The sequence below is a fragment of the Erinaceus europaeus genome, chromosome 13, assembly GCF_950295315.1.
Source record: "Erinaceus europaeus chromosome 13, mEriEur2.1, whole genome shotgun sequence".
Lineage (NCBI taxonomy): Eukaryota > Metazoa > Chordata > Mammalia > Eulipotyphla > Erinaceidae > Erinaceus > Erinaceus europaeus.
In genome coordinates, this window is record NC_080174.1 from 62,792,500 (window position 1) to 62,815,533 (window position 23,034).

Here is a 23,034-nt window from a genome sequence, read left to right on the forward strand (position 1 = left end):
CATGGCACTAAGGAAAGCTCCATGAATGGGAGTGGTGCAGTGGTATCTTTTCTCTGTCTCTCTGAATCTTAAAAGGGGGCAGAGGATGGTCCATGGGCTGACAAGATAGTTCATCTGGGGGCTGGGGAGGGAGGCAGCATAATGGTTATGCAGAAGACTATTTTTTGGATGTAGACAAAGAGAAATTGAGAGGGATGGGAGAGATAGGGAGAGACATCTATAGCACTGCTTTCTCCCTACAGCTGGGGACTGGGGCTTGAGCCCACTCAAGTGCATACTATATAGTGTATGTTCTCAACCAGGTGGGCCACCATTCATTCCCACTGCAAGACACTAATGTTTGAGGTTCTGAGGTCCTAGGCTCAATCCCCAGCACCACAAGCCAGAGCTGAACAGTGCTCTGGTAAGTTACGTCTCTCTGCTTCTCTCTGTATCTCATTTAAGTGAAAGAAATAAGATTAAAAAAAAAAAGATAGCTCATTGGGGGCTGGGTGGTGGTACATCTGGTTAAGTGCTCACATTACAGTGTACAAGGACCCACGTTTGAGCCCCTGGCCCCCACCTGCAGGAGGAAAGCTTCACAAGTGGTGAAGCAAGGCTGCATGTGTCTCTCTCCTCTACCCCCCTCCCCTCTCAATTTCTGACTGTCTCTATCCAATAAAGATGATAATAAAAATAATTTTTTAAAAAAAAATTTTTAAAAGATAGCTTATAGGAGTCAGGCCATAGTGCAGTGGGTTAAGCACCGGTGGCGCAAAGCACAAGGACCAGCGCAAGGATCCCGGTTCGAGACCCCAGCTCCCCACCTGTGCAGGGGAGTCACTTCACAAGCGGTGAAGCAACTCTGCAGGTGTCTTTCTCTCCCCCTCTCTTGTCTTCCCCTCCTCTCTCCATTTCTCTCTGTCCTATCCAACAACAATGACATCAATAACAACTACAACAATAAAACAGCAAGGGCAACAAAAGGGAATAAATAAATAAATATTAAAAAAAAAAAGATAGCTCATCTGGATAGTGTGCCTACTTTATCAGGTGCACAGATCAGATTTGAGCCCAGGTCCCCATATCACTGGATCATGGCATCTCTCCCTGTCTCTGTCTGAAAAAGTTGGCCCAGAAGCTCCAGTAATGATGAAAAAAAAAATTAAAAAGCGCATGTACCTGACCACAGAAGTAGTGAGATAGATGCCACTGAGGTTGCTCAAAGCACACAGGATACAAGCAAAGAACTCTGCCAGTGCTGAAGTAGAGGCTCAAGAGGGAGGCCTGGAGGCAGGGAGGGCTGTGCCTGCTGAGCTGGGGCAAGCTGACATAGTAAGAGAAAAGGAAGGGGACCTGCTTGAGCAATACTGAGTGATCAAGAGTATCTGGTGGCTACTTTTTTATTTTTTATCACCACCAGAGTTATTGCAGGGGCTTAGTGCCAACACTACAAATCTGCTGCTCCCAGTGGCCTCTTCCTTTCTTTCTTTTGTATTTGACAAGACAGAAAGAAACAGAGAGTGAAGAGGGAGATACAGAGGGAGAAAGATAAGACACCTGCAGACCTACATCACCATTTGTGAAGCACCCCCTCTGTAGGTGGGGAGCAAGGGCTCAAACTCAGGTCCTTGTGCATGATAACGTGTGTGCTACTGCTTGGGCCCCTACAGTGGCTTATTAGAATAGGTCTCAGTGTGCTCTAGGTTTTAGGGGGACAACCACACACAGAGAGGGTAGCAGGAGAAGGGTATGGCTGTCTAGGAAGAAGGCTACAGTTCATCAAGGTTGGGGTGATACCCAGAAGGCAGGGAGACTTTTAGTTTCTGTCTCAGGCATGGAGTAGGTATAGGAGGCTGTCGACAAAGGTGAGCAGGTCTGGGGAAAGGTGCTATCCATGGGGCAAGGGAGGGAGCTCTGGGGAACCTAGGCTGGAGGAATGAGCAGGAAGAGGAGGCTGCAGGGAAGCCAGGGAGCTGGAGGACGAGTGACTAGTCAACGAGGGTGGGGTGTCAATTGCAGTTTGGAGAACCAGGAGGCAGAGTAGCATCCAGTGAAGTGATGGGAGCGAGCCAGCACACAGAACAGTGAATGGGCCACACAGGGCTTGGCACAAAGCACGTGCCATATAAATACTTGATGAGTGAACGCGCCAGGCAGTGAGCCTTCCCAGAACTGCCACCTTGGACAGGCAGTGCCGACCTGGGGTGGAGGCCAGGCCTGTGGGGAAGACCATCTGGCTGCTGGGGGAGCCTGCCTGGGGGGCTGTGGAGAATCGCAGAGGAGAACCACGGAGGCTGCCGGGCGGTGGCCACCAATGCTGCCGGACAGTTTCCTGCTTTGATTATGGCTGTTTTAATTAACTGCAGTACAGCTGCCTCCATCTTGTTGAGTTTTAATTAAATTAAATGAGCTAACACTTCGTAGGCTGTTTCAGGCAGCTGTGGTTGGGGCCAAAATCATGCCCCTGCTGGGCGGCTCATCTCTCTCTCCTCCCCTGGGCACCACACAGACATCCAATGAAGGGGGCTGGCACCCCGGGGAGTCACAGGGACACCACTGAAGCCTGCAGAGTCATGTCCTCCTTCCTGACATCACAACTGATGGGCAGCAGGGGTTCCAGGTGGTGTTGCCCACCGCACCTGAGCCCACCACCCCACAGCTAGCGAGCAGGAGGGCTTCTGGATCACAGTCTCCCCATCCACTCAGGTCAGACTGATTCTGAGCCTCTTCTCCTGCCTGCTCCATTCCCACAAAAATGGAATGGAGTCAATTATCTTGGCGGGAGTCTCTCAGGTAGATCGATCAACAGGGCGACACATCTCGCCTAGTCACAACAGCATCCTTATTCCTGGGGCTCCAAACTAAGTGGCCTGAGATATCTGGAGGAGACAGGTGGCTCTGGTGGCCGAGGTACAGCCCCCCAGCTCCCAGTTGTGGATGCCCAGCCTTTTGAAGCCCCCAATGAGTCAGGCCTTTGTTCCTGGCCAAGTCTTGCTCTTTGGAGAGGCAGCAGCCAGGGCCTCTCTGTAGCCAGGCTGCTGGGAGTCAAGGAGTGGAAGCCTTCCATAGAGCATATGGCAGAATCCAACACCATGCTGGGCATAGCACCCATGCTGCAAGGAGCAGGGTTGGACACTGATGATCCAGGAAGGTGAAAGATTCGCCGATGACTTAGCCTCTGCTGTCAAGCTCTCTTCTTGGACACAGTAGGCAAACAGTAAGGTCTGGTCCATCCACCAGATGCCCTCTGCTCAACCCTGGAGAATCAGCCCTAGGCTGAGGCCGCAGTGGCCCTGGGCCCAGGAAAAGCATGCTGTGTTGGCTTCTGGCCAGACGCCTGTCCTCAAGTCTGTGCGACCCCTCGACCCTTGCCCTCTGCTCACCTGAACGCAGCTGTTTGATGCGCCCGCTGCTTGTGGCAGGGTCCACAGGGAGAAAGTCCTTGAACCAGGAGATCTCAGGGTCTGGATTCCCACCTGCTGCACACAGCATGGTGGCTGTGCGCGCCTTTTCCACCACTTTCAGCTGAGGCCCCATGTCAATGGAGGGGAAGCCAGGGGGCAGCTGTTCTTCTGCAGAAAAGAGCAAATGCACACATTAGGGCTGGCACTGCCTGTCTGCTGAAGCCCTTGGTGGCAGTTTCCCCAGCCTCCCAGGCAGGCTGGGACCTCAACATTTTTCTCTCCCCAGCCCTCCTGTCTAAGATGCCTGACTTGAGGGGAGGAAGCAGACCCTGAGTCCCACTGTCCCGGCCTGACCCTTTGCAGAGATAAGAGGGGGCTGCAATGGAGCCCACCCTGCACAGTCAGGAGTTTCCAGGCTTGAAAAGCAATGCCTCAGACTAAACACGTCAGCACTTAGCGTTCTGGGTCCTGAGAAAGACGAAGATTGATTCTCTGCTGGCCACAGCAGAAAGCGCTGCATGAGGACTAGGCTGCAGGGGACCACGGCTCACACAGCTGCATCAGCAGCCACAGAGCAGCACCCCCCCTCCCCGTCCCCGGTCCCCGCTCCAGTCTGCACACACATTGTCCCTCTACTGTTGCTGGAGCCTTCCTCTTGTTGTTACGCAGGCTGTGGTTGACTCTGGATAACTCCTGCCCTATCAGCAACTCACCTTCGACCCCTTGCTCTGACCCTAAGCCAGTCTCTATTGCAGCCTTGATCCTAACCCTCCTTTCACTTGTTGCTGACAGTGGGACCCTGCCTGAGCACACAGGCACTAAGAAGATTTTAAAAAAAGATGTTATGACATCAATAACAACAATACTAACCACCACAATAAAACAACAAGGGCAACAAAAGGGAATAAATAAATAAATATTAAAAAAAAAAGATGCTTCACAAAACTTCTATATGGATGCCTAAGTTGATGAGAGGAGAGCAACTGTTCCCTGGCTGTCTTCTCCCAGCCTGCCAGTGGCTGGCAGCTATGGAGTCACTCTCACAGGAGCAACAGGAATAGACATCAGGAGAACACACCCCCTACTCCTGATGAACATCGACCTCTGTGTCATCCTTGTTGGGGCTGGAGCAGCAGGGAGCAAGGTGCCCACTTTCTACCCTTGGAATCACAGAGGACTAGAAACATAGGTTCTGGATTAATGCAGTCTAGGCGGTGGGATGGGGGAGGGAGTCAGGAGACAAACTCCTGTGTTCACTAATTAGCTCTGTGCGTGCAGTACTAATCTTGTTTGTGTCTATTTGCAGCTGTATACAGGGTTCAAATATCCACCATTACAAGGACTATATTGGATCATACATGTAGAATCAGAGACCAGTGACTATTATCTGAGGTTACTGCTAAAGAGCAAGGACTGTGCCAGCTGAGGCATAAGTACCAAAGCAGTGTGTGCAATGAATGGCACTTGGCAGCGTCTCTCCAACAATGTGGTGCTGTGCATGCCCAGGGAGAGAAACACTCCCATATAGACAAATTGAGAAATAAGTGGGAGACAAGAGGAAGAGAGAAAGAGACACCTGCAGCACTACTTCACTGTTTGAGGAGCTTCCCCCCTTCAGGTGGGGACCAGGGGCTTGAACCTGGGTCCTTTAACACCTGGTAAACTGCACTCAACCAGGTGCTGCACCACCTAGGCCCTAGGATGGGGTCCTTTATTAGTTTTCTGCCAAGGAAGTTGAACTCCACAACCTGGCAAGAGACCAGAATGTTCAGCCTGCAAGCCCGGCCCAAATGGGCATGTGGGAACATGAACTGACGCTGGGCTCCCGTGTCAGAATAAAGGCAAGAGGCATCCTCTGCAGGCAAGAAAAGTAAAGGCTGGTAGAACTAGTCCTCCTTAGAGACTTCCAGAGTCAGAGGAGGATGGGGGTGTAGGGGTGTGTGGAGGGTGGGAAGGCAGTAGGAGCCCAACAGGAGAGACATCCCTCTATTTGCTGCCAGATCCCAGGGAGACTCTGCCAAGGTCCCAAGTGCCAGAGGCATCCTAAGGGAACCACAGGCTGGTGAGGAGAAGAGGAGTGTCTCAGGCTAGGCAGGAGGAGGACTCCTAGCACAGTCTTGCCTGGCCTCGCCTCCCCTTGCCTCCCTAGGATCTCCTGGTAGCTGGCCACACCCCCCATCCTATAAATTCCAGACATGAACCCAGCCATTCCCTTAGTTGTAAATATGATCCCACAGCATCCTGAGATTTAGCTCTGGTTTTTAAAAGGAAAATGACAAGCAGTGATAACAAAAAAGGAGGATGGAAGTGAAGCATAAGTCAGGATGCATAAAGCAAGGAAACGACTTGCTGTGGCCCTGTGGCCAGTCACTTGTGTCATAGCCAGGCCCAGGACTCCCATCGGTCCTGGTAGCTGGGAGAAACTGCAAAAAGCATCCTAGCCAACTAGGAGACTTGTCTAGTTCTTTCCAGACTCCCATCTTACCTGCCCAGGCCTCCTGAATGATAAAGAATGGGGAAGAGCCACCAGAATCAGGGCCCAGGAGTCAGTTGGCCCCCATCTCTATCTAGCAAGTTACTGCAGGGAGAGGGGGAAGTGCAAACATCTGCAGCCCCATATCCTGGGAATCTACTCTGCATTCCTAACACGGGGAAGGTCTTGGGATTTATGCCAAATTAAGGACAATTAATTTTCCTCCCTCAATTATCACACCCTCAATGGCTCCAACCTTGGCTCGGATCATCCCTCAGGCACCGCTGCCAGAGCCTGGAACTGGCATGTGTGAGGAGCTATCCGTAAAACAGTGGGACCCAACAGCCAGCTCCTCATGCCAACGAGGCTTCCAGTACCCCTCTAGGAGGGAAGCGTGTCTCACAGGAGGACTCCAGCCCCTCAGGGGTAACCCACTGCTGTCCCTTCCTTCTGTGCTCACCCCAGCCCCCCCCCCCCATCACATTCAAACATAGCCAAGGATGACAGCCATTCAGGGATGCCCACTGTGTCTGGCTAGGCTGAGCCCCGGGCTTGCTGGTGTCAAGTGACCTTCCCACAGACTGGCACTGGTCTCCCTGTCAGTGGCCCTGCAAGCCCCGCAGCAGCTGAGTCCAATGTAGCTTGACCACTCGGGCCCAGGACAAATTCCTCAGACTGACAGCACAAGATCACTACTAACACATCAAAAACCAGGAGAATAGAGGCCCTGAAGTGAGGGATTAAAGTCACATTGGGAGAGCATGTACTATGTTCCAGGTATGGTGGTTAAAGTGCTTTACAAAACATAAACCTTCCCTGCAAGACACAGAGAGCAAAGGCGGGAGGGGTCCTTAAAGAGTGCTAGGAATCTACGCAAGGTCACGAGGCTTAATCAGGAGGGGCTTGGGGGGAGCCCAGGTGGAGAGATTCCACATGTGGCAGAACTGGGGACCCCAGCTGAATACATTCCACCAAGGTTCCCTCAGCCCCCTTCCAACATGCCTTCTGCTGGTTTTCTATGACCAGCCGTTTTACCTCAGATCTCCCTGCATGCAAGTCTCGGTGTTTTCATTTAATGCAAATGAATTCGACCATTCCCCTTATGTGGACACCTGCAAGCACACAACCAGGTGCCAACACCCCAATGTATCGGTCTCTCTGAGTTCCTTCAAAAACCTGTCCTGTGGGGCGGCTGGGCTGCAGAGCAGGAGGGGAGAAGGGCCCCTCCCCCCTTCAGGCCACCGGGTAACCATGGCAACGGTGGGGAGGCAGTCTGCCTGCCAGCAGAAGAGCTGCGCAAGCCCATGTCCATGCGGTGTGCATCCGTGGTCAGAGCTGCCAGCTTTCCCACCCCCATCTGGGTGGAGTGGCTGCGCCCCCTCCAGCATCCCAGTCTCCAACTCTAGGGAGCCCTCTGTCCCAGGCTTCCTTTTCATTCACTTGACATCTGGCCCTCTTGCACAATTCTGAGAGGTTTCTACACCTGCTGGGAGGCATCTGCAGTTATCTGTCACCATGGGGTGGGGGCCTCTCCATACTGATTTAAGGTTTCCCTGGATGGCAACAGAACCCATGGGGCTCAGGAGACTGCAGAGGTAGCAGGAGTTCAAGTCTCTCTGACTGATTCCACATGAGTGCATGTGTGCGTGCACATGTGCACGCGCGCACGCGCGCGCGCACACACACACACACACACACACACACACACTTGTGCAGACATGGAGGTATGCACATATTCCCAAGGGTCAGCCCTCACAAGCATCATGTCCCTATGATGGGGGCCCACTTGTGTACATTTGTACCTGAGTAGTTCCTGCAGTGCAGAGACCCTACCCCTTTGCTGCAGTTCCTACTGAAGCGAGGGAGGTACAAGTGTCTGTGCCTGACTATATCTCAGGGAGACGAGCCTGGTTGAGCTCCCATAACAAGAGAAGAACTAGACAGGTTCAACTCTGACAGCTATCTTGGTGGCTTCCTGGAGGAGGGAAATATTTGAACATGAGAGGCAGGGCAGAGTTCTGGGGGATGGGGAGGAAGGACAGAGTAAAGGCAGTGATTAAGTGGCAGTCAGCAGAAAAGTGAGTAGGTTTGGTGCTTAGGCATTATTTGGTGGAGCCCTGATGAATGAAGGGTTGGGAGGGAGATGGGTTTAGGCTTTCTGCAATGATGGGGGAGGGGGGATACTGAGGTCCCTACAAAGCACACACAGGTCTCTTTGTCCAGCCTAGCTTAGGATGCCTGAGGCGGAGTCTGGTCTAGAGGGAGGGGCTGCTCCGGGAAAGCTGACAGATGGAGACGCCTTGCAGGGTCACAGGGTGGGCAGCGCCGTCTGTCAGCATGACCTTCTCACCCGTGTTTATCCAGCTTCCTGGCGTCTCTGCGCACACACCAGCACATGCAGCCATGGGCTCCTTGGGGTGGTACTGGCTGCCAGCCTGACCCATCCCCTGTGTGTAATTGTGGGCTCTGCCACTGAACACAGGAGCCTAGAAACATGTAGGGCCAGGGAGCACAGAGTCAGACATGGAAAGGAACAGGTGCACAACCAGGAGAGAGAGAGAGAGAGTGTAGGCACCTGCAGTGACAAGCACCTGTGTAAACAGACTCAGAAGCAGTGCTCAAATACACACAGACATACACATACACAGAGACACATATGCAAGGACCTGTGGATGCATGCAGGGACAGAGACATGGGAAGCACACAAACATGTAGAAACATGAAGGAACTTCGTGGGTGGCAGGAATGCCAACTCCACAAGCCCGAGTACCCAAGGCCACCTAGGCTGTGCCCCAGGTAGCCCCATCCTTGGGCAGGGCAGAGGCCTCTCTCTCCTCTGTATCCCAGAGGGCCCCTCGCTCAGTCTTTTTGCAATAAGTGGGGCCCAGGAAGCCTTGAGTCCATCTCCCTTCACAGCTTGCAGTCTCAGATTTTTCAGCTTTTTTTTTTTTTTCCCTGAGAGAAAACTCCTACCTCTTCAAGCACTCAGATTTCATCAAACTTGGCATCTTAAAAGCCTGTTTTGTTTTTGAATCTGAGCTGTTTGGGGCCTGTCGGTAGGGAGAGCTGAAAGCAGCAGGGCCTCCCCCTCCCTGCCCCCCACCCAGGGATTCCCTGGAGCCTCACACTGCCCCACCCTACCTAGTTGGGGAGGCCTCCCTGCCACACATGCACATTCACATGAGCCTGGGGGGCCACCCCCTGGGTATATGCCCTACCCACATTCCAACTTCCTAGGCCTGGCCCCCCACCTTCTTCGGGGGCCCCCCACCTAAATCTTACTCCAGAAGATTCTTTGCATCCATCTATCCCACTCGGTCCAGGGCCATTCACTCCAGACTGCTGACAGCCTCCTACTCACTCTTCAGGTCCCTGGAGCCCAGTTGCCACCCCCACAGCTCCCTGCCAGCACACTGACCAAGGTCAGCCATGACTCCACGGAGCAAAAGCCAAAGGACACTTTTCAGCACTCATCCTGCCTGGAGTATGGCCATGTTCCCTCCTCTTCTCTGGACACCCACTGCCTCACACTCCCTAGTTTTCCTCCTAACCTCTCATGGACTTCACCAGATTCCCATGTAGGCCTCCCCTCCCAGCAGGAAAAATCAGCCTCTGAGTGCATGCTGTGGGCTGCTTCCTTCCTGCTCAGTTCTGGTTCCTAGACACTGGCCTGCCTTTGAATCTCTATCTCCTGATATCCCTTGTGAACAAGGTCTCCCTGGATGCCGATTTGTATCTGATACAAAAGATTTCCAACTGGACTTATCAATCTGCACCATAAATATGGTCTTCTTAGAAAACAGTACAGTTTTTAATCACCAAGTTGCAGATGCTACCATGACGCCAACCTGACTTCCCCGAGCATATAACCTCACCAACGTGTCCCAGAACCTCAACCCTCCAGAGCCCTACCTCACTAAGGAAAGATAGAAATAGGTTAGGGGTATAGACCCAACTACCAATGTCCATGTCCAGTGGAGAAGCAATTACAGAAGCCAAACCTTCCACTTTTTCCACCCCATAAAGAATTTTGGTCCCTATATCCAGAGGGATAAAGAAATAGGGAAGGCTTCCAATGAAGGGGATGGGACATGGAACTCTGGTGGTCACAACTGGGTGCAGTTGTACCCGTCATCTTACAATCTTGCTAATCATTATTAAATCACTAATAAGTAAAAAAGAAAGAAAGAAAGAAAGAAAGAAAGAAAGAAAGAAAGAAAGAAAGAAAAAACAGTGCAGTCATCAACCTGCTCCTGGAGGCAGTAATGTAGAGCCTCCAGTCCCCCATGTGGGACACTGTTTCTTGAGAAACTGTTTGGAGGTCATAGCAGGAGAATGCAGCTTCTGTATGCCATGGCCGAAGACTGGTCCACCTCTACTTGGGGAAGGTCGTCCTCTTGGATGAAGTGCCCAGCTTTGGAAGGGATGCACATGGAGCAGTGAGGGCAGAAGGGGAGGCCTACCTAGTCAGCCATATCAGCCAAATCAACTCTGACGATCAATGGGGTGACAGATGTGGCAGTCCTCACACCCGCCTCTTTATTTTATTTAGACAAGGGAGAGGGACAGGAGAGAAAGGGAGGGATAGAGGAGAGATACTACAGCACTGCTCCACTGCTTGTGAAGTCCCCTCCAGCACTAGCCCCCTATTCCCTGCAGGCACTCCTATGTGGTGGCTGGGTGTTGAACCAAGTCCTGATGCATGATTAATGAGTGTGCTCTACCAGGTCTGGCGCCTGGGCCACTCTTTCTAAAACTGTTTGTAACCCATTTTCTCTTCCTCTCCTGCCCACTGCCTGAATCTGGGCCACTACCCTCTCATCTGGGTGTCAAGGCTGCTCCTGGCCTCTCATTGGTTTCCCTCCATCCCATTCTGCACCTTCCCAACCACCACCACCCCCCAAACCCTCACTGCACAGACCTTTCTGGAACAAAAATTTGACCATATCATTCCCTTGGATAAAACTGTCTCTCCCTTGGCAACAAGAGGGAGGGGGCACCTCACCAAGGATGGAGAATGTGCACACACAGGGGCATTTAAAGCCTCCAACTTGGCTGGCTGTCCACGGAGATATTGATGCTCTGGTTCTGCAGCTGGGACAGGGGAGCAAGTAAGGGGGTGAGGCCTCTAGGGGTGGAGGGCTGGGTAGGGCAGGTGTCTGGACTTCATGGTTAAAAGAGGAGGCTATGGGTGGGAGTATAGCATAACGGTCATGCAGAGAGACTTTCGTGCCTGAGGCTCTCAAGTCCCAAGTTCAATCCCCCACACCACCATACCATCATAAGCCAGAGCTGAGCAGTGCTCTGGTTAAAAAAAAAAAAAAAAAGATTGTAAGTACTGCCCACCCCACAGGAAGACCCATTTTGGAGGGAGTTCACTCGGGCTCTTAGAGACAGGGCAGAACGAGGGGAAGAAAAACAAAAGGTGGGGGTGGGGAGCTTCAGGTACCTAGAAGTCCAGAGTCTTCAGGGGCCTGATGGCAGTGCCCATCTACCTAACAATATAGATTCCTGCTCTATCCTGGGGCTCAGAATGTTCCAGAAAATGCTTGCAGAGCCTCCTGCCTGCATGGTCCTGAATACCACTGTGGATCACAGTGCTTAGAGCAGAAACAAAGGTCACACTGCAGCTGCAGGGGAAGGGAAGTGGGCCTGGCTGCTCGGTGCTGGGGCCCTTTCTCCATCTGCTGTCACTGAAAATCAGGTGTACTAGCTGTCCTAGCACCTGCAAAGCTTGCCTGTTTCCCAGATATGCACAGAGGCAACAGCACAGGGACATATCCTGCCGCTTGGGAAGTTACCCTCTCTGCCTGCACTAACCCTTTACCCAAACCCCCCCCCCCAAAAAAAAAAAATTGTGCCAGGGGCAGGAAGGAGGGTGGAGCAGGGAGAAATGACTCCCTGGGAAAACACCTACCACCATGAAAACATGAGCTCCTTTAACACCTCTGCTCTAGGCCTACCCAGCCCAGGGTGCCTCAGGACACAGTCCTGGGTGGTTCACCAGCCTTCATAGCCCTGGAGCTGCTTCCAAAAGGATTGTAGGCGTCCTGGGGAAGAGTTACAAAACACCCTCTCATCAATCCACAGGTGCAAAGCCAGCGTGGGTCAAAGTCACTGCAGAACCTGGAGAGTCAGCACTGTCTCCTCTAGCCCAGTCACGACTCAACAGTTGCCCCAGACACCTCCCACCACCTACCAAGAGCTTGTCTTGAGCTTAGCAGGGCAAGGCAGTCGGGTTCCTGGGCATGTGTGGTATTGCTGGTCAGCATATACTGAGGCCAGGTGAGAGGAAGCCTGGGTTGGTGTGGGGAGAGAGGAGGGATAAGAGGAGCACCTGGGGAGCCGGGTGGTGGTACAGAGGGTTAAGTGCACATGCCTGAAAGTGCATGGACAGGCTTGAGGATCCCAGTTCGAGGCCCCAGCTCCCCACCTGCAGGGGGGTCGCTTCACAGCTGGTGAAGCCAAGTCTGCAGGTATTTATCTTTCTCTCCCCCTCTCTGTCTTCTCCTTTCTCGATTTCTCTCTGTCCCATTCAACAATGACAGCAATAACAATAATAATAACAATGACCATAAACAACAAGGGCAACAAAAGGGAAAAATAAATAAATAAATAAATAAATAAGAGGAGCACCCAAATTCTGGGCAGCATCGCTATCTGGTACTCCTTCTTGCAGACTCTGGGAACAGCTCAGCCAGATCTCTCTGCCCCATGGTGATCTTGTCTTAACTAGCCAAAGACTCTGAGCAAGTTCCATGGGATCTCAGAGACACAAGCCCAGACTTGGCATCTCTTGCCTCCCTGAATGCCTGTGAGCCTGGACATTCAGGTTGCTTGCTGCAACCTTGTACAACCTCCCTCAGTGTGTGTGTACACACACACACACACACACACACACATACACACACACTTTCTCTCTCTCTCTCTCTCTCTCTTTCTCTCCTTAATCTGTTTCTGCATGGTGCACACCACCTGCTGTAAATGTCACACTCACACTGCCTGTTACACACACACACACACATACACACACACACACTGCATGGGCACACCACCTGATGTATATACCACACCAACACCGCTTACTGCGCACACACACACTACATGGTGTGCACTACCTGCTGCACACACCACACCCACACAGCCTGCTGCACACACACTGCATGAAACAGACCAATCGTTCTACATCGTTCTACATATTACATACACACACTCTGCATGGTGCACATCACCTGCTGCACGCACCACACACACACAGCCTGCTGTAATCTGCTGCATACCACTGCTGTATACACAGCCCATAAAACACACACTTGCTGGACACATAGCACACAGAGTACTTGTTATCTGCTCTACTGGGATCACAAGGCACACATTCCAACCTGGACTTAGGATCTAGCAGCCAGGCTCCTCAGGACAAAGCCAGACACTGCTCATCTCTGTTCCTCAGCCTTCTTCCTCCCTCCAGAACCTACCTAGGTCACAGGGCCCTAATCACACCTCTGCTGATCAGGCCCCTCTGGGTTACTCGAATACCCATTCATTGGGGAAACTGACGATCCTTCCTAGCCGACTGAATCCACATGGATCCCAGTCACTTTCAAAGCCATTAACTGGCTACGGAAGAAGGGCAAACGCTAGAAGAAGATTGGGTGGCCTGGAACCTGCTAGCCTGGGTGACTTGGTGACCTCCAGACTAAGCTCATATACCCTCGCCTACCCCTACCTTCCAGAGGGAAAAGCCTGCCTGCAAGGCCTGCCTCCCCTCCCCCCACTCCTGCATGAGGGAAAATGTCAGATTCTCTGTCTCAGTGGCAGCAGGGCGGGTTGGAGGGGGAGTGATTCAGCCGCCGCCTCAAGAGTGTGGAGCGAGAAGAGCTTTTCCTGCCATTACGCTGCGAGGGAGAGGCTGGCGCGCTAATGGCTTCAATTACCACTCAGACAGGAACGCTGGGCGGCAGGGCCTTATGCGCCACACAGCCAGCCCAGGGCAGGCTCACCCTCAGCCTACCGGTGCTGGGCACCCCTACCTTATACCCAGCTTTCCCCAGGCAGTGAGGTGCTTGTGGGACAAGGCTGGGAGGGGCAGTCCAACCTGGGGAGCTGGGTGCAAAGGCCAGTTGTTTCCAGAGCTGGACCTGGTGCTTGTGAACCAAGGCAGGGCAGGGGGCATGGGACAGACATACAGGCTTGGGCCACCTCTCAGGTGCAATGACCCCTCACCTGAACCAGCTTGCCCAGGGAAGCCTCAGCTGCCACCTGCATAGCCTATATGTGATGAACATGTGAACATGCCCACGTGGGCATAGGAAGGTATGTGTGTGTGTGACAGTATTGAGAGAGAGAGAGAGAATGTGTGTGTGTGTGTGTGTGTGTGTGTGTGTCCCACCACATGGTGGTGTGCACCATATAGAAACAGAGTGAGTGTGTGTGTGTGTGTGTGTGTGTGTATGTGTGTGTGTAGCAGACTGTGTGTGTCAATTCTTATTCCCAGCCCCCGCGTGTGTGTGTGTGTGTGTGTGTGTGTGTGTAGCAGACTGTGTGTGTCAATTCTTATTCCCAGCCCCCACACCCCAACCAGTTTCATCTCTCCCTACCCTCCTGAGAGCCTGTGGTGGCCCTTCAGTTGTTGCTCTGGCTCTTCCTGGCTCAGACCCACAGCTCTCATCAGACTATGCTTTCACTGTTTCTACACATACATACACCCACCTCTCCTGGCCCCCACAGGAGGGTGGGACAGGGACAGTCACAAGCTGGATTGCTGGGCTCCAGGGATGCCCCCTCAACACCTTTGAGGCCTCTCACTACACTCCTTTCTGCCAGGCCCTGGTCAAGGTTACAGACCAGCAGTGGAAGTCAGCATTTTGTCTTCCAGGAGCAGAATTTCAAGAGCAGGGTGGGATAAGCCACTCTGGCTCAAAGCTCCACCCCTACCAGGCAGAGAGCAAAGGGTGGAGCAGACACGTCCTGAACCCTAGGTCCTCATCCAAGAAGGCCCTTCCAGATGAACAGACCCTTTGCACATTTTGAGTCCCCTCCCAAAGCCTGTAAAGGCCATTTTTACTCCTCAACTGCCACTACAGCAGTTTACTCTTGTAAGTCTGTCCAAGGCAATGGGGGAAAAGCTATCTTTCAATACTACCTGAGAGCTTGAGAAGATGTCCTATGGGGGCAGCAGTTCTGGCCCTTCAGTCACCTCCCAGATACCAGGTCAATGTTGGTGGCTCCCAGCTGGGGCAGATGCCAGCAGGAGTTAAGGGGAGTGCTGAAATGCCTGTCCCCAGGTCATGAGTGGGCAAACTGAGATCAGGAGTGGCTAGGTGGGGTTTGAAAGTGCTCCACATCTGGTGTTTCTAGCCAAGGGCCTGCACTCTAGGCTCCTGCCCCACAGCTAAGCACCCATGGTAGGGTGCATTTCCCTGAAGATGCCAGGCCAGCTTACACATGGGACCCTTAGGGTGCCCAACTGCAGCTGCCTTTCACACTGGAATCCTACATAGTACTTAAGTATATCATATTTAATCCTCCAAGCCAGTATTACATCCCTGTTTACAGACTAGAGCAAATGAGGCGGAGAGGCACAGTTACCTGTCCAAGGTCACAAGGGCAGAGTAAGTACCCCAGAGGCCCTGTGCTTAACCACTGTTCTCCATGCCCCTTCTATTAGAGTGCCTCTTCCCACCACCAACCAACCTCCTCCTAAGCAAGTTACTGAAAGGCCACATATATGAACATAAAACCACAGGGTAAAAATGGTCAATGCAAGAAGATTCTTCACTGTTGTTGTAATCAAAGAAATGCAAATTAAATTAAGATGCCATTTCTTGCCTATTAACTTGGCCAAGATATTTTTTAATGATAATTCTCACTGCTAGTGAGGATGCGCAGAAAAAAAGGCTCTCTTATGCTCTGCTTGGCAGGACTGTAAACTGACACAATCCTACAGAAATACTGAAAGGCTTAAAAATGCCCGTGTCCTCTGATCCAGCAATCCCACTTCCATAATCTAGAAAAAAATAATATTAATCAGGAAAGTAAGCATATCTTGCCTGCAAGGACATGCAGAGCACCTTATTTAGAAAAAGAAAAAATCTGGGAGCAACATATGTGTCCAATAATAAGGGAATAGTTAAATAAATTAGGATACTTCCAGGTGACATTTGTCCACAGCCATTAAAAATAATGACGCAGAAGAATAGTTAATGGTGGGGAAGACATTCATGGTATTTATTTATTATTATTATTTTGTCCAGAGTTATCAATGGGGCTAGGGCTTGGTGCCAGCACTACGAAACCACTGCTCTTGGCAGCCATTTTTCCATTTTATTGGACAGAGAGAAGCTGAGAGAGGAAGGGAGATAGAGAGGGAGAGAGAAAAGACACCTGAGAAAGAGAGACATCTGCAGACCTACTTCACCCCTTGTGAAGCTCCCTGACCCCGACCCCACAGGGAACCAGGGAACCAGGGAACCAGGGAACCGGGGGTTCAAACCTGGATCCTTAAGCAGATCCTTGCACTTTGTATTATGTGTGCTTAACTGTGTGGGCCACCATCTGGCCCTGGTATTTATTTATTTATTTATTTTGCCTCCAGGATTATCGATGGGGCTCAGTGCTGGCACTACAAATCCATTGCTCCTGGCAGCCACTTTTCATTTTTATTGGCTAGGACAAAGAGAAATTGAGAGGGGAAATGGAGATAGAAACGGGGAGTGAGAGAGAGACACCTACAGACCTGCTTCACCTCTTGTGAAGCAATCCCCCCTGCAAGTAGGGAGCCAAGTGCTCTAACCAGGATCCTTGTGCAGGTCCTTGTACTTTGTACTATGCATGCTTAACCCAGTGCACCACTGTCTGGCCTCCCCCCTCCCAATATTTATTTATTTATTTAAAATTTATTTAATCCCTTTTGTTGCCCTTGTTGTTTTTTTAATTGTTGTAGTTATTATTGTTGTCATTATTGGATAGGACAGAGAGAAATGGAGAGAGGAGGGGAAGGCAGAAGAGAGAAAGACACCTGCAGACCTGCTTCACCGCTTGTGAAACGACTCCCCTGCAGGTGAGGAGCAGGGGCCTCAAACCAGGATCCATACGCTGGTGCTTGCACTTTGCACCATGTGCGCTTAACCCGCTGCACTACCACCTGACTCCCCCCGATATTTATTTATTTATTTTTAATATTTATTTATTCATTCCCTTTTGTTGCTCTTGTGTTTTATTGTTGTAGTTATTACTGTTGTTATTGATGCCGTCATTGTTGGATAGGACAGAGAGAAATGGAGAGAGGAGGGGAAGACAGAGGGGGAGAGAAAGATAGACACCTGCTGACCTGCTTCACCGCTTGTGAAGCGACTCCCCTGCAGGTGGGGAGCCGGGGGCTAGAACTGGGATCCTTATGCTGGTCCTTGCGCTTTGAGCCACATGCGCTTAACCCGCTGCACTACCGCCCGACTCCTGATATTTATTTTTTTAAAGCAGTTTACAAATCAAAGCTTCCTTCAGTGTGTTGGAGGTTGTGCTCAAACAAGGACTGTGTACATAGCAAAGCAGCACATTATCCAAGTGAGCTATTTTGCTAACTCATTATTGTAGCTTTATTCATTTTTTTTATATTCCCTTTTGTTGCCCTTTTTTATTATTGTAGTTATTATTGTTGTTGTTATTGATGTCATTCATTGTTAGATAGGACAGGGAGAAATGGAGAGAGGAGGGGAAGACAGAGGGGGAGAGAAAGATAGATACCTGCAGACCTGCTTCACCACCTATGAAGCGACTCCCCTGCAGGTAGGGAGCCGGGGGCTTGAACCGGGATCCTTACGCCGATCCTTGCGCTTTGCGCCACCTGCACTTAACCCAGCTTTATTCATTTTTTGACAGAAACAGAGAAAGCAGATGGGGGGAGGGGGCAAGCAATCACAGCACCAAAGCTTCCTTCAGTGTAGTGGGGCCAGGCTCAAACCTGGGTCACACACATGACAAAATAGCACACTATCCAAGTGAGCTACTGAGCTGACCCCCATGACTGTGATTTTTAAATAACCAACAATCAATACAGGATTTTGAAAATCCACTCAGACACATTCAGACTGATGAATCAATCCACTGTGGCTGTGGCTAAACTACGTCACCCTATACTCATGGCTCCCCATGTCCCAGCCAGGTCCTGTGCGATCAGCCTTCTACCTTTACCAGGCTCATTTGAGTTATTCTTTCTCTTTTGTGTCTTCCAGATCTATGCGCCCTTCCAAAATACAAATGAAACTGAATTTCCTGAAAGCTCCCTGTTCAGTGCCTCTGAGTCATGCATATGCCGAGGTCCCCATCCCAACACCCATTTGTCCTCAGGAGTAGGGCTTAGACAACTGCTTCTCCTTCTTTGTTCACCCAGGGTTCCTAGACTTCCCTTCCCCCAGAGGACTTCTAGAGAATAAAGTCCCTGAGGGTGGGCCTGGGTCAGATGACCCTCTGGACTTCAAGACAGAATTAGAAAATGACAGGTGGGTGGTCCAGGAGGTGGTGCAGTGGTAAAGCTTTGGACTCTCAAGCATGACGTCCTGAGTTCGATCCCCGGCAACACATGTGCCAGAGTGATGTCTGGTTCTTTCTCTCTCCTCCTGTCTTTCTCTTAAATAAATAAAATCTTTAAAAAAAAGAAAGAGGGAGCCAGGCGGTAGCACAGTGGGTTAAGCACATGCGGCGCAAAGCGCAGGGACCTGCGTAAGGATCCCGGTTGGACCCCCGGCTCCCCACCTTCAGGGGAGTCGCTTCACAGGCGGTGAAGCAGGTCTGCAGGTGTCTGTCTTTCTCTCCCCCTTCTCTCTCCATTTCTCTCTGTCCTATCCAACAACAAAGACATCAATAACAACAATAACTACAACAACAATTTAAAAAAGGCCAACAAAAGGGAAAATAAATATTTAAAAAAGTATTTAAAAAATAAAAAAGAAAGAAAGAAAATGACAGGTAGGAGTTGGATGGTAGCGCAATGAGTTAAGCGCAGGTGGCACAAAGCACAAGGACCAGCATAAGGATCCTGTTTCGAGCCCCCTGCTCCCCATCTGCAGGGGAACTGCTTCATAAGCACTGAAGCAGGTCTGCAGGTGTCTATCTTTCTCTCCCCCTCTGTCTTCCCCTCCTCTCTCTATTTCTTTTTTTTTCTCTATTTCTCTCTGTCCTATCCAACAACGTCATCAATAACAAGAACAGTAATAGCTATAACAACAATAAAACAACAAGGACAACAAACGGGAATAAATATTTTAAAAAATTAATAAAAAAGAAAAAAAATGACAGATGATGAATAAAGGAGTTACCAAATAAAAGAAGAGACTAAAATTTATAGAGTTTTGGGCCACAGCCTAGGTCTTTGCTTATGAAAGTAACAGAGAACACAACTCTGAAGCTTGGTGCTGGCTCCATATGAAGATCAGATCCACTTAATGCAAGGCAGAGGAAATTGCAATCCCAACAGCTCAAACACAAAAGACCCCCAGACCCTAAAGACACCACACACACAGTCTATTTCAACACAAGCCATACAACTCCAAGCCAGTGACAACCACTGTCATAAGCCCCAGGATGGCCAGTCTTCCTTTCTGCCAAAGACACATCAGCCCACAGCACAGCAAGGGCTGGCTGGCTGTCCCCTCGTATCAGCCCACCTGTCTAATATGCCATGGGCACATACCTTCTCCTGGGCACATACCTTCAAGCACAGAAAGCTTGGCACTAGTGTTGATCTCTCCCAGACTGTTGGTGGCTGTGCACTCGTAGATGGCTTCATCTCGCTGGACCCGCAGAGGCTGGATCCGAAGCACAGACCCTGCCCCATCATCAAACTCAATTACCTGCCAGAGGATAGACATGTGGTCACAGTCTGCTCAGGGAGAGCTATCCTCCCACTGTAAAGGGTCGCCAGGGAGGGAGAGCAAAAGGAGTGAATGTAAGGCCAGATCCTGAGCCCACCCTGCCCCTGCCCTCCCCAGCACATACCTCAAAGCGCTGGGAGCTGACTTTCTTCCCCTTCTTCATCCATGTGATTCGAGGCTTGGGCTCTCCTGTGGCTTGGCATACGAAGGAGGCCACCCCTCCTGACAGTCCAGTCTGGTCCTCAGGGACCTTAATGAAGACAGGCTTGCCTAAAGAGAGAGAGAGAGAGAGATCAAGTCAACACAAGTATATAATCATTCAGACAAGAAGGTATACAGAAAGGGCAGGGGAGATAGCATAATGACTATGCAAAAAGAGTTTCATGTCTGAGGCTACCAAGTCCCAGGTTAATTCCCTTCTACCACCACCACTGTAAGACAGAGCTGAGCAATGCTCTGGTCTCTGGTCTTTCTGTATCTCTCTTGCTAATACAGATTATTTTTTTTTACAAAAAAAAAAAAAAACCTACATAAAAAATAACATAGCAACACCTAACACATAGCATTTAGTATGTCTAGGCAATACTCAAAGACCTATAAGTGTATGAATGGGCAGGAGCTACAATTATGAGCTCTGCTGGGGACCAGGCGGTGGCACATAGGGTTAAGTGCACATAGTACTAAATGTAAAGACCTGTGCAAGGATTTGCCTAACATAATACAGTTGACTGAGCAGTGGCAGAGCCAAGATTTGAACCTAGGCACTTCTGAATCTGGATGGAATTAGTGCTTTAACTATGAGTCCTCCACCCCCTGCCTCATAAACCTAAGCTCCAAGGCAAATGCCAAGCAGTCAAGAGCAAGGGGATGGGGTAGATAGCATAATGGTTATGCAAACAGATTCTCATGCCTCAGGCTTCAGAGTCCCAGGTTCAACCCCCTACACAACCATAAGCCAGGGTCAAGACGTGATCTGGTTAATAAATAAAAATAAATAATTTTAATATAAACTCAGTTAAAAAAAAAAAAGCACCAAGATTTTGTGGTCCAGGAGGTGGCACAGTAGATAAAGTGCTGCACTCTCAACCATGTGGTCCTGAGTTGGATCCATGGCAGCACATGTACCAGTGTGATGTCTGATGTTCTCTCTCTCTCCTCCTATCTTTCCAACTAATAAATAAATAAAATCTAAAAGAAAAAAAAAAGCATTCAAGAGCAGTACTAGCATCCCCACTGCTCTGTCTCGTGATAACACCTCCATGTAGCCAGAGGCTTGAACCAGAACTCTGACTCTTCCTCTCTCCTGGCCACCACATACCAGCAGTCCCCACCTCCTACTGGATGTCTTCCCAAATGAATGTTTTCCTGTAAACCCACTCCACCCCCATTGGCTGGATTATTGTCGTCTTCTGACAGCCTAGATGGATCCCCAAGGTGTCCCCAGGGGAGAAGAGGAGACTCGGGGATGGCAGAGGAGGCTCAGACAGCCTGCTGCCACACCCAGGTCATCTGGACACACACCAGGACCAACCTGGAGCACCTGCCTCCAGGAGGAATCCTATCACCCGGTGTCAAGAGACCAAAGAAACCCAACCCTCATTAAGAGGTTGCAATGCCTCGTTAATCCCGACAGTGGATCCATTTCCTATTAATCAGGCCAATGCACAGCTCTGGGAAGGCTAGCACCGTGAGAAATGACCTTTCAGACCACCTGTCGAAGCTGATGAGCCCAGGGCAGGCCCAGTCCCCAGCACAAAAACATGTACATGTAAAGATGACACAGCTCTCTCAACACCCACTCTGCACTGGGGAAGGGGGAGTGTTATCTCACTTGGTCCCTTAAAATGACTGTCCCCAGTGCACAGGCTCAGAGACATCGAGTCACTGGCCCAAGGTCACAGTGCCAGGAAGTGATACATCTGAGACTTGAATTCAAGGCTGTCTAATCCCCACAGAGGCACAAAACTTCTTATTGTTATTTTATTTTTTTATATTTTTTTTTGCCAGAGCACTGCTCAACTCTGGCTTATGGTGGTGGTGGTGGGGGGAGGGATTGAACCTGGGACTTTGGAGTCTCGGGCATAGCCATTATGCTATCTACCCCTGCCCACAAAACTGTTCAGGTGGTATTTGGGAGCAATGTCAGGGGCAAGGTCAGTGTGGCTGTGGAGGAGGCCAAAGTGAGGTCAAGGAGTGAGTGGGAGCTGAAAGAGTGGAGAGGAGAGGACAACCAACTATTGAGAAGAGGCTGGCTGTGACAGAGAAGATAAAGATGGCACTGGAGGGGATGATGAGAGGGAAGGTTTGTCTTCTAAGATGGGAAAGAGATGTTTAAATACTGACAGGGAGGAATCAGAAGAGGGGGAGAAGGTACTGATCCAGTGGAAAGAAAAGGGGCAGTAGATGGGGCAGAGTCCCTGAGAACAAGGTCCAGGGGGCACCAAGACAGATAACTACAGGTACAGAGAGTAGGGGAGGAGAGAGAAGCTTGTGAGGAGCCAAGGGAAAGTAACTTTCCCGAACACCCCTAGGGCCAATGAGTGTTAAATAAGTCACTCAGACTCCATTTGCTTTTCTCTCTCTTTTTTTTTTAATTTTATTGCTGTAGTTATTGTTGTTGATGTTGTCATTGTTGAATAGGACAGAGAGAAATGGAGAGAGGAGGGGAAGACACAGAGGGGGAGAGAAAGCTAAGACACCTGCAGACCCGCTACACCACTTGTAAAGCGACTACCCTGCAAGTGGGGAGACTCCATTTTCTTATCTGTAAAATGGTGCTAGCGGCAGCTAGAGAGGCAGTGTGGTGGGCAGAAGTTTAGGATGGCATGCATGAGGTCCTGAATTTGATTCCTGGCATCATAAATGCCAGGGTGATATTTTCTCCCCCCCCCATATATTAATAAATATTTTTCCCTGCCACTAGGGCTTCATAGTTCTAGACCAACTTTTTCAGATAGAAAGAGAAAGACAGAAAAGATAAGATGGAGAGAGAGGGAAAAGACAACATAGCATGGAAGCTTCCCCCGATGTGGTGGAGGCTGGGATTACACCTGAGTTGTGTGCATGGCAGACCAGACACCTTTCCAGGTGAGCTATCTTGCTGGCCCAATAAGTCTTAAAAATAATAATAATAGTGGTCTGGGAGGTGGCACAGTGGATAAAGCATCGGACTGTCAAGCATGAGGTCCTGAGTTCAATCCCCAGCAACACATGTACCAGAGTGATGTCTGGCTCTTTCTCCTATGTTTCTCATTAATAAGTAAATAAATAAGTGAAAAATAAAATAATAATAATAGTGCTACTGACC

General features: G+C 50.4%; 1 protein-coding gene across 6 annotated transcripts in view; it reads right to left on the bottom strand.

The window, feature by feature from the left end:
* The window catches only part of PTPRF (protein tyrosine phosphatase receptor type F), a 103,306-nt gene that overhangs the window by 55,223 nt on the left and 25,049 nt on the right, over positions 1–23,034 (bottom strand). For all 6 annotated transcript variants that reach the window (XM_060206052.1, XM_060206051.1, XM_060206054.1 and 3 more), the window contains exons 4-6: positions 19,852–19,997; positions 19,565–19,706; positions 3,366–3,554 (exon numbers count right to left, since the gene is read on the bottom strand). In XM_060206052.1, the coding sequence (XP_060062035.1) occupies positions 3,366–3,554; positions 19,565–19,706; positions 19,852–19,997 (477 nt within the window). The remainder of the gene's footprint in view (positions 1–3,365; positions 3,555–19,564; positions 19,707–19,851; positions 19,998–23,034) is intronic.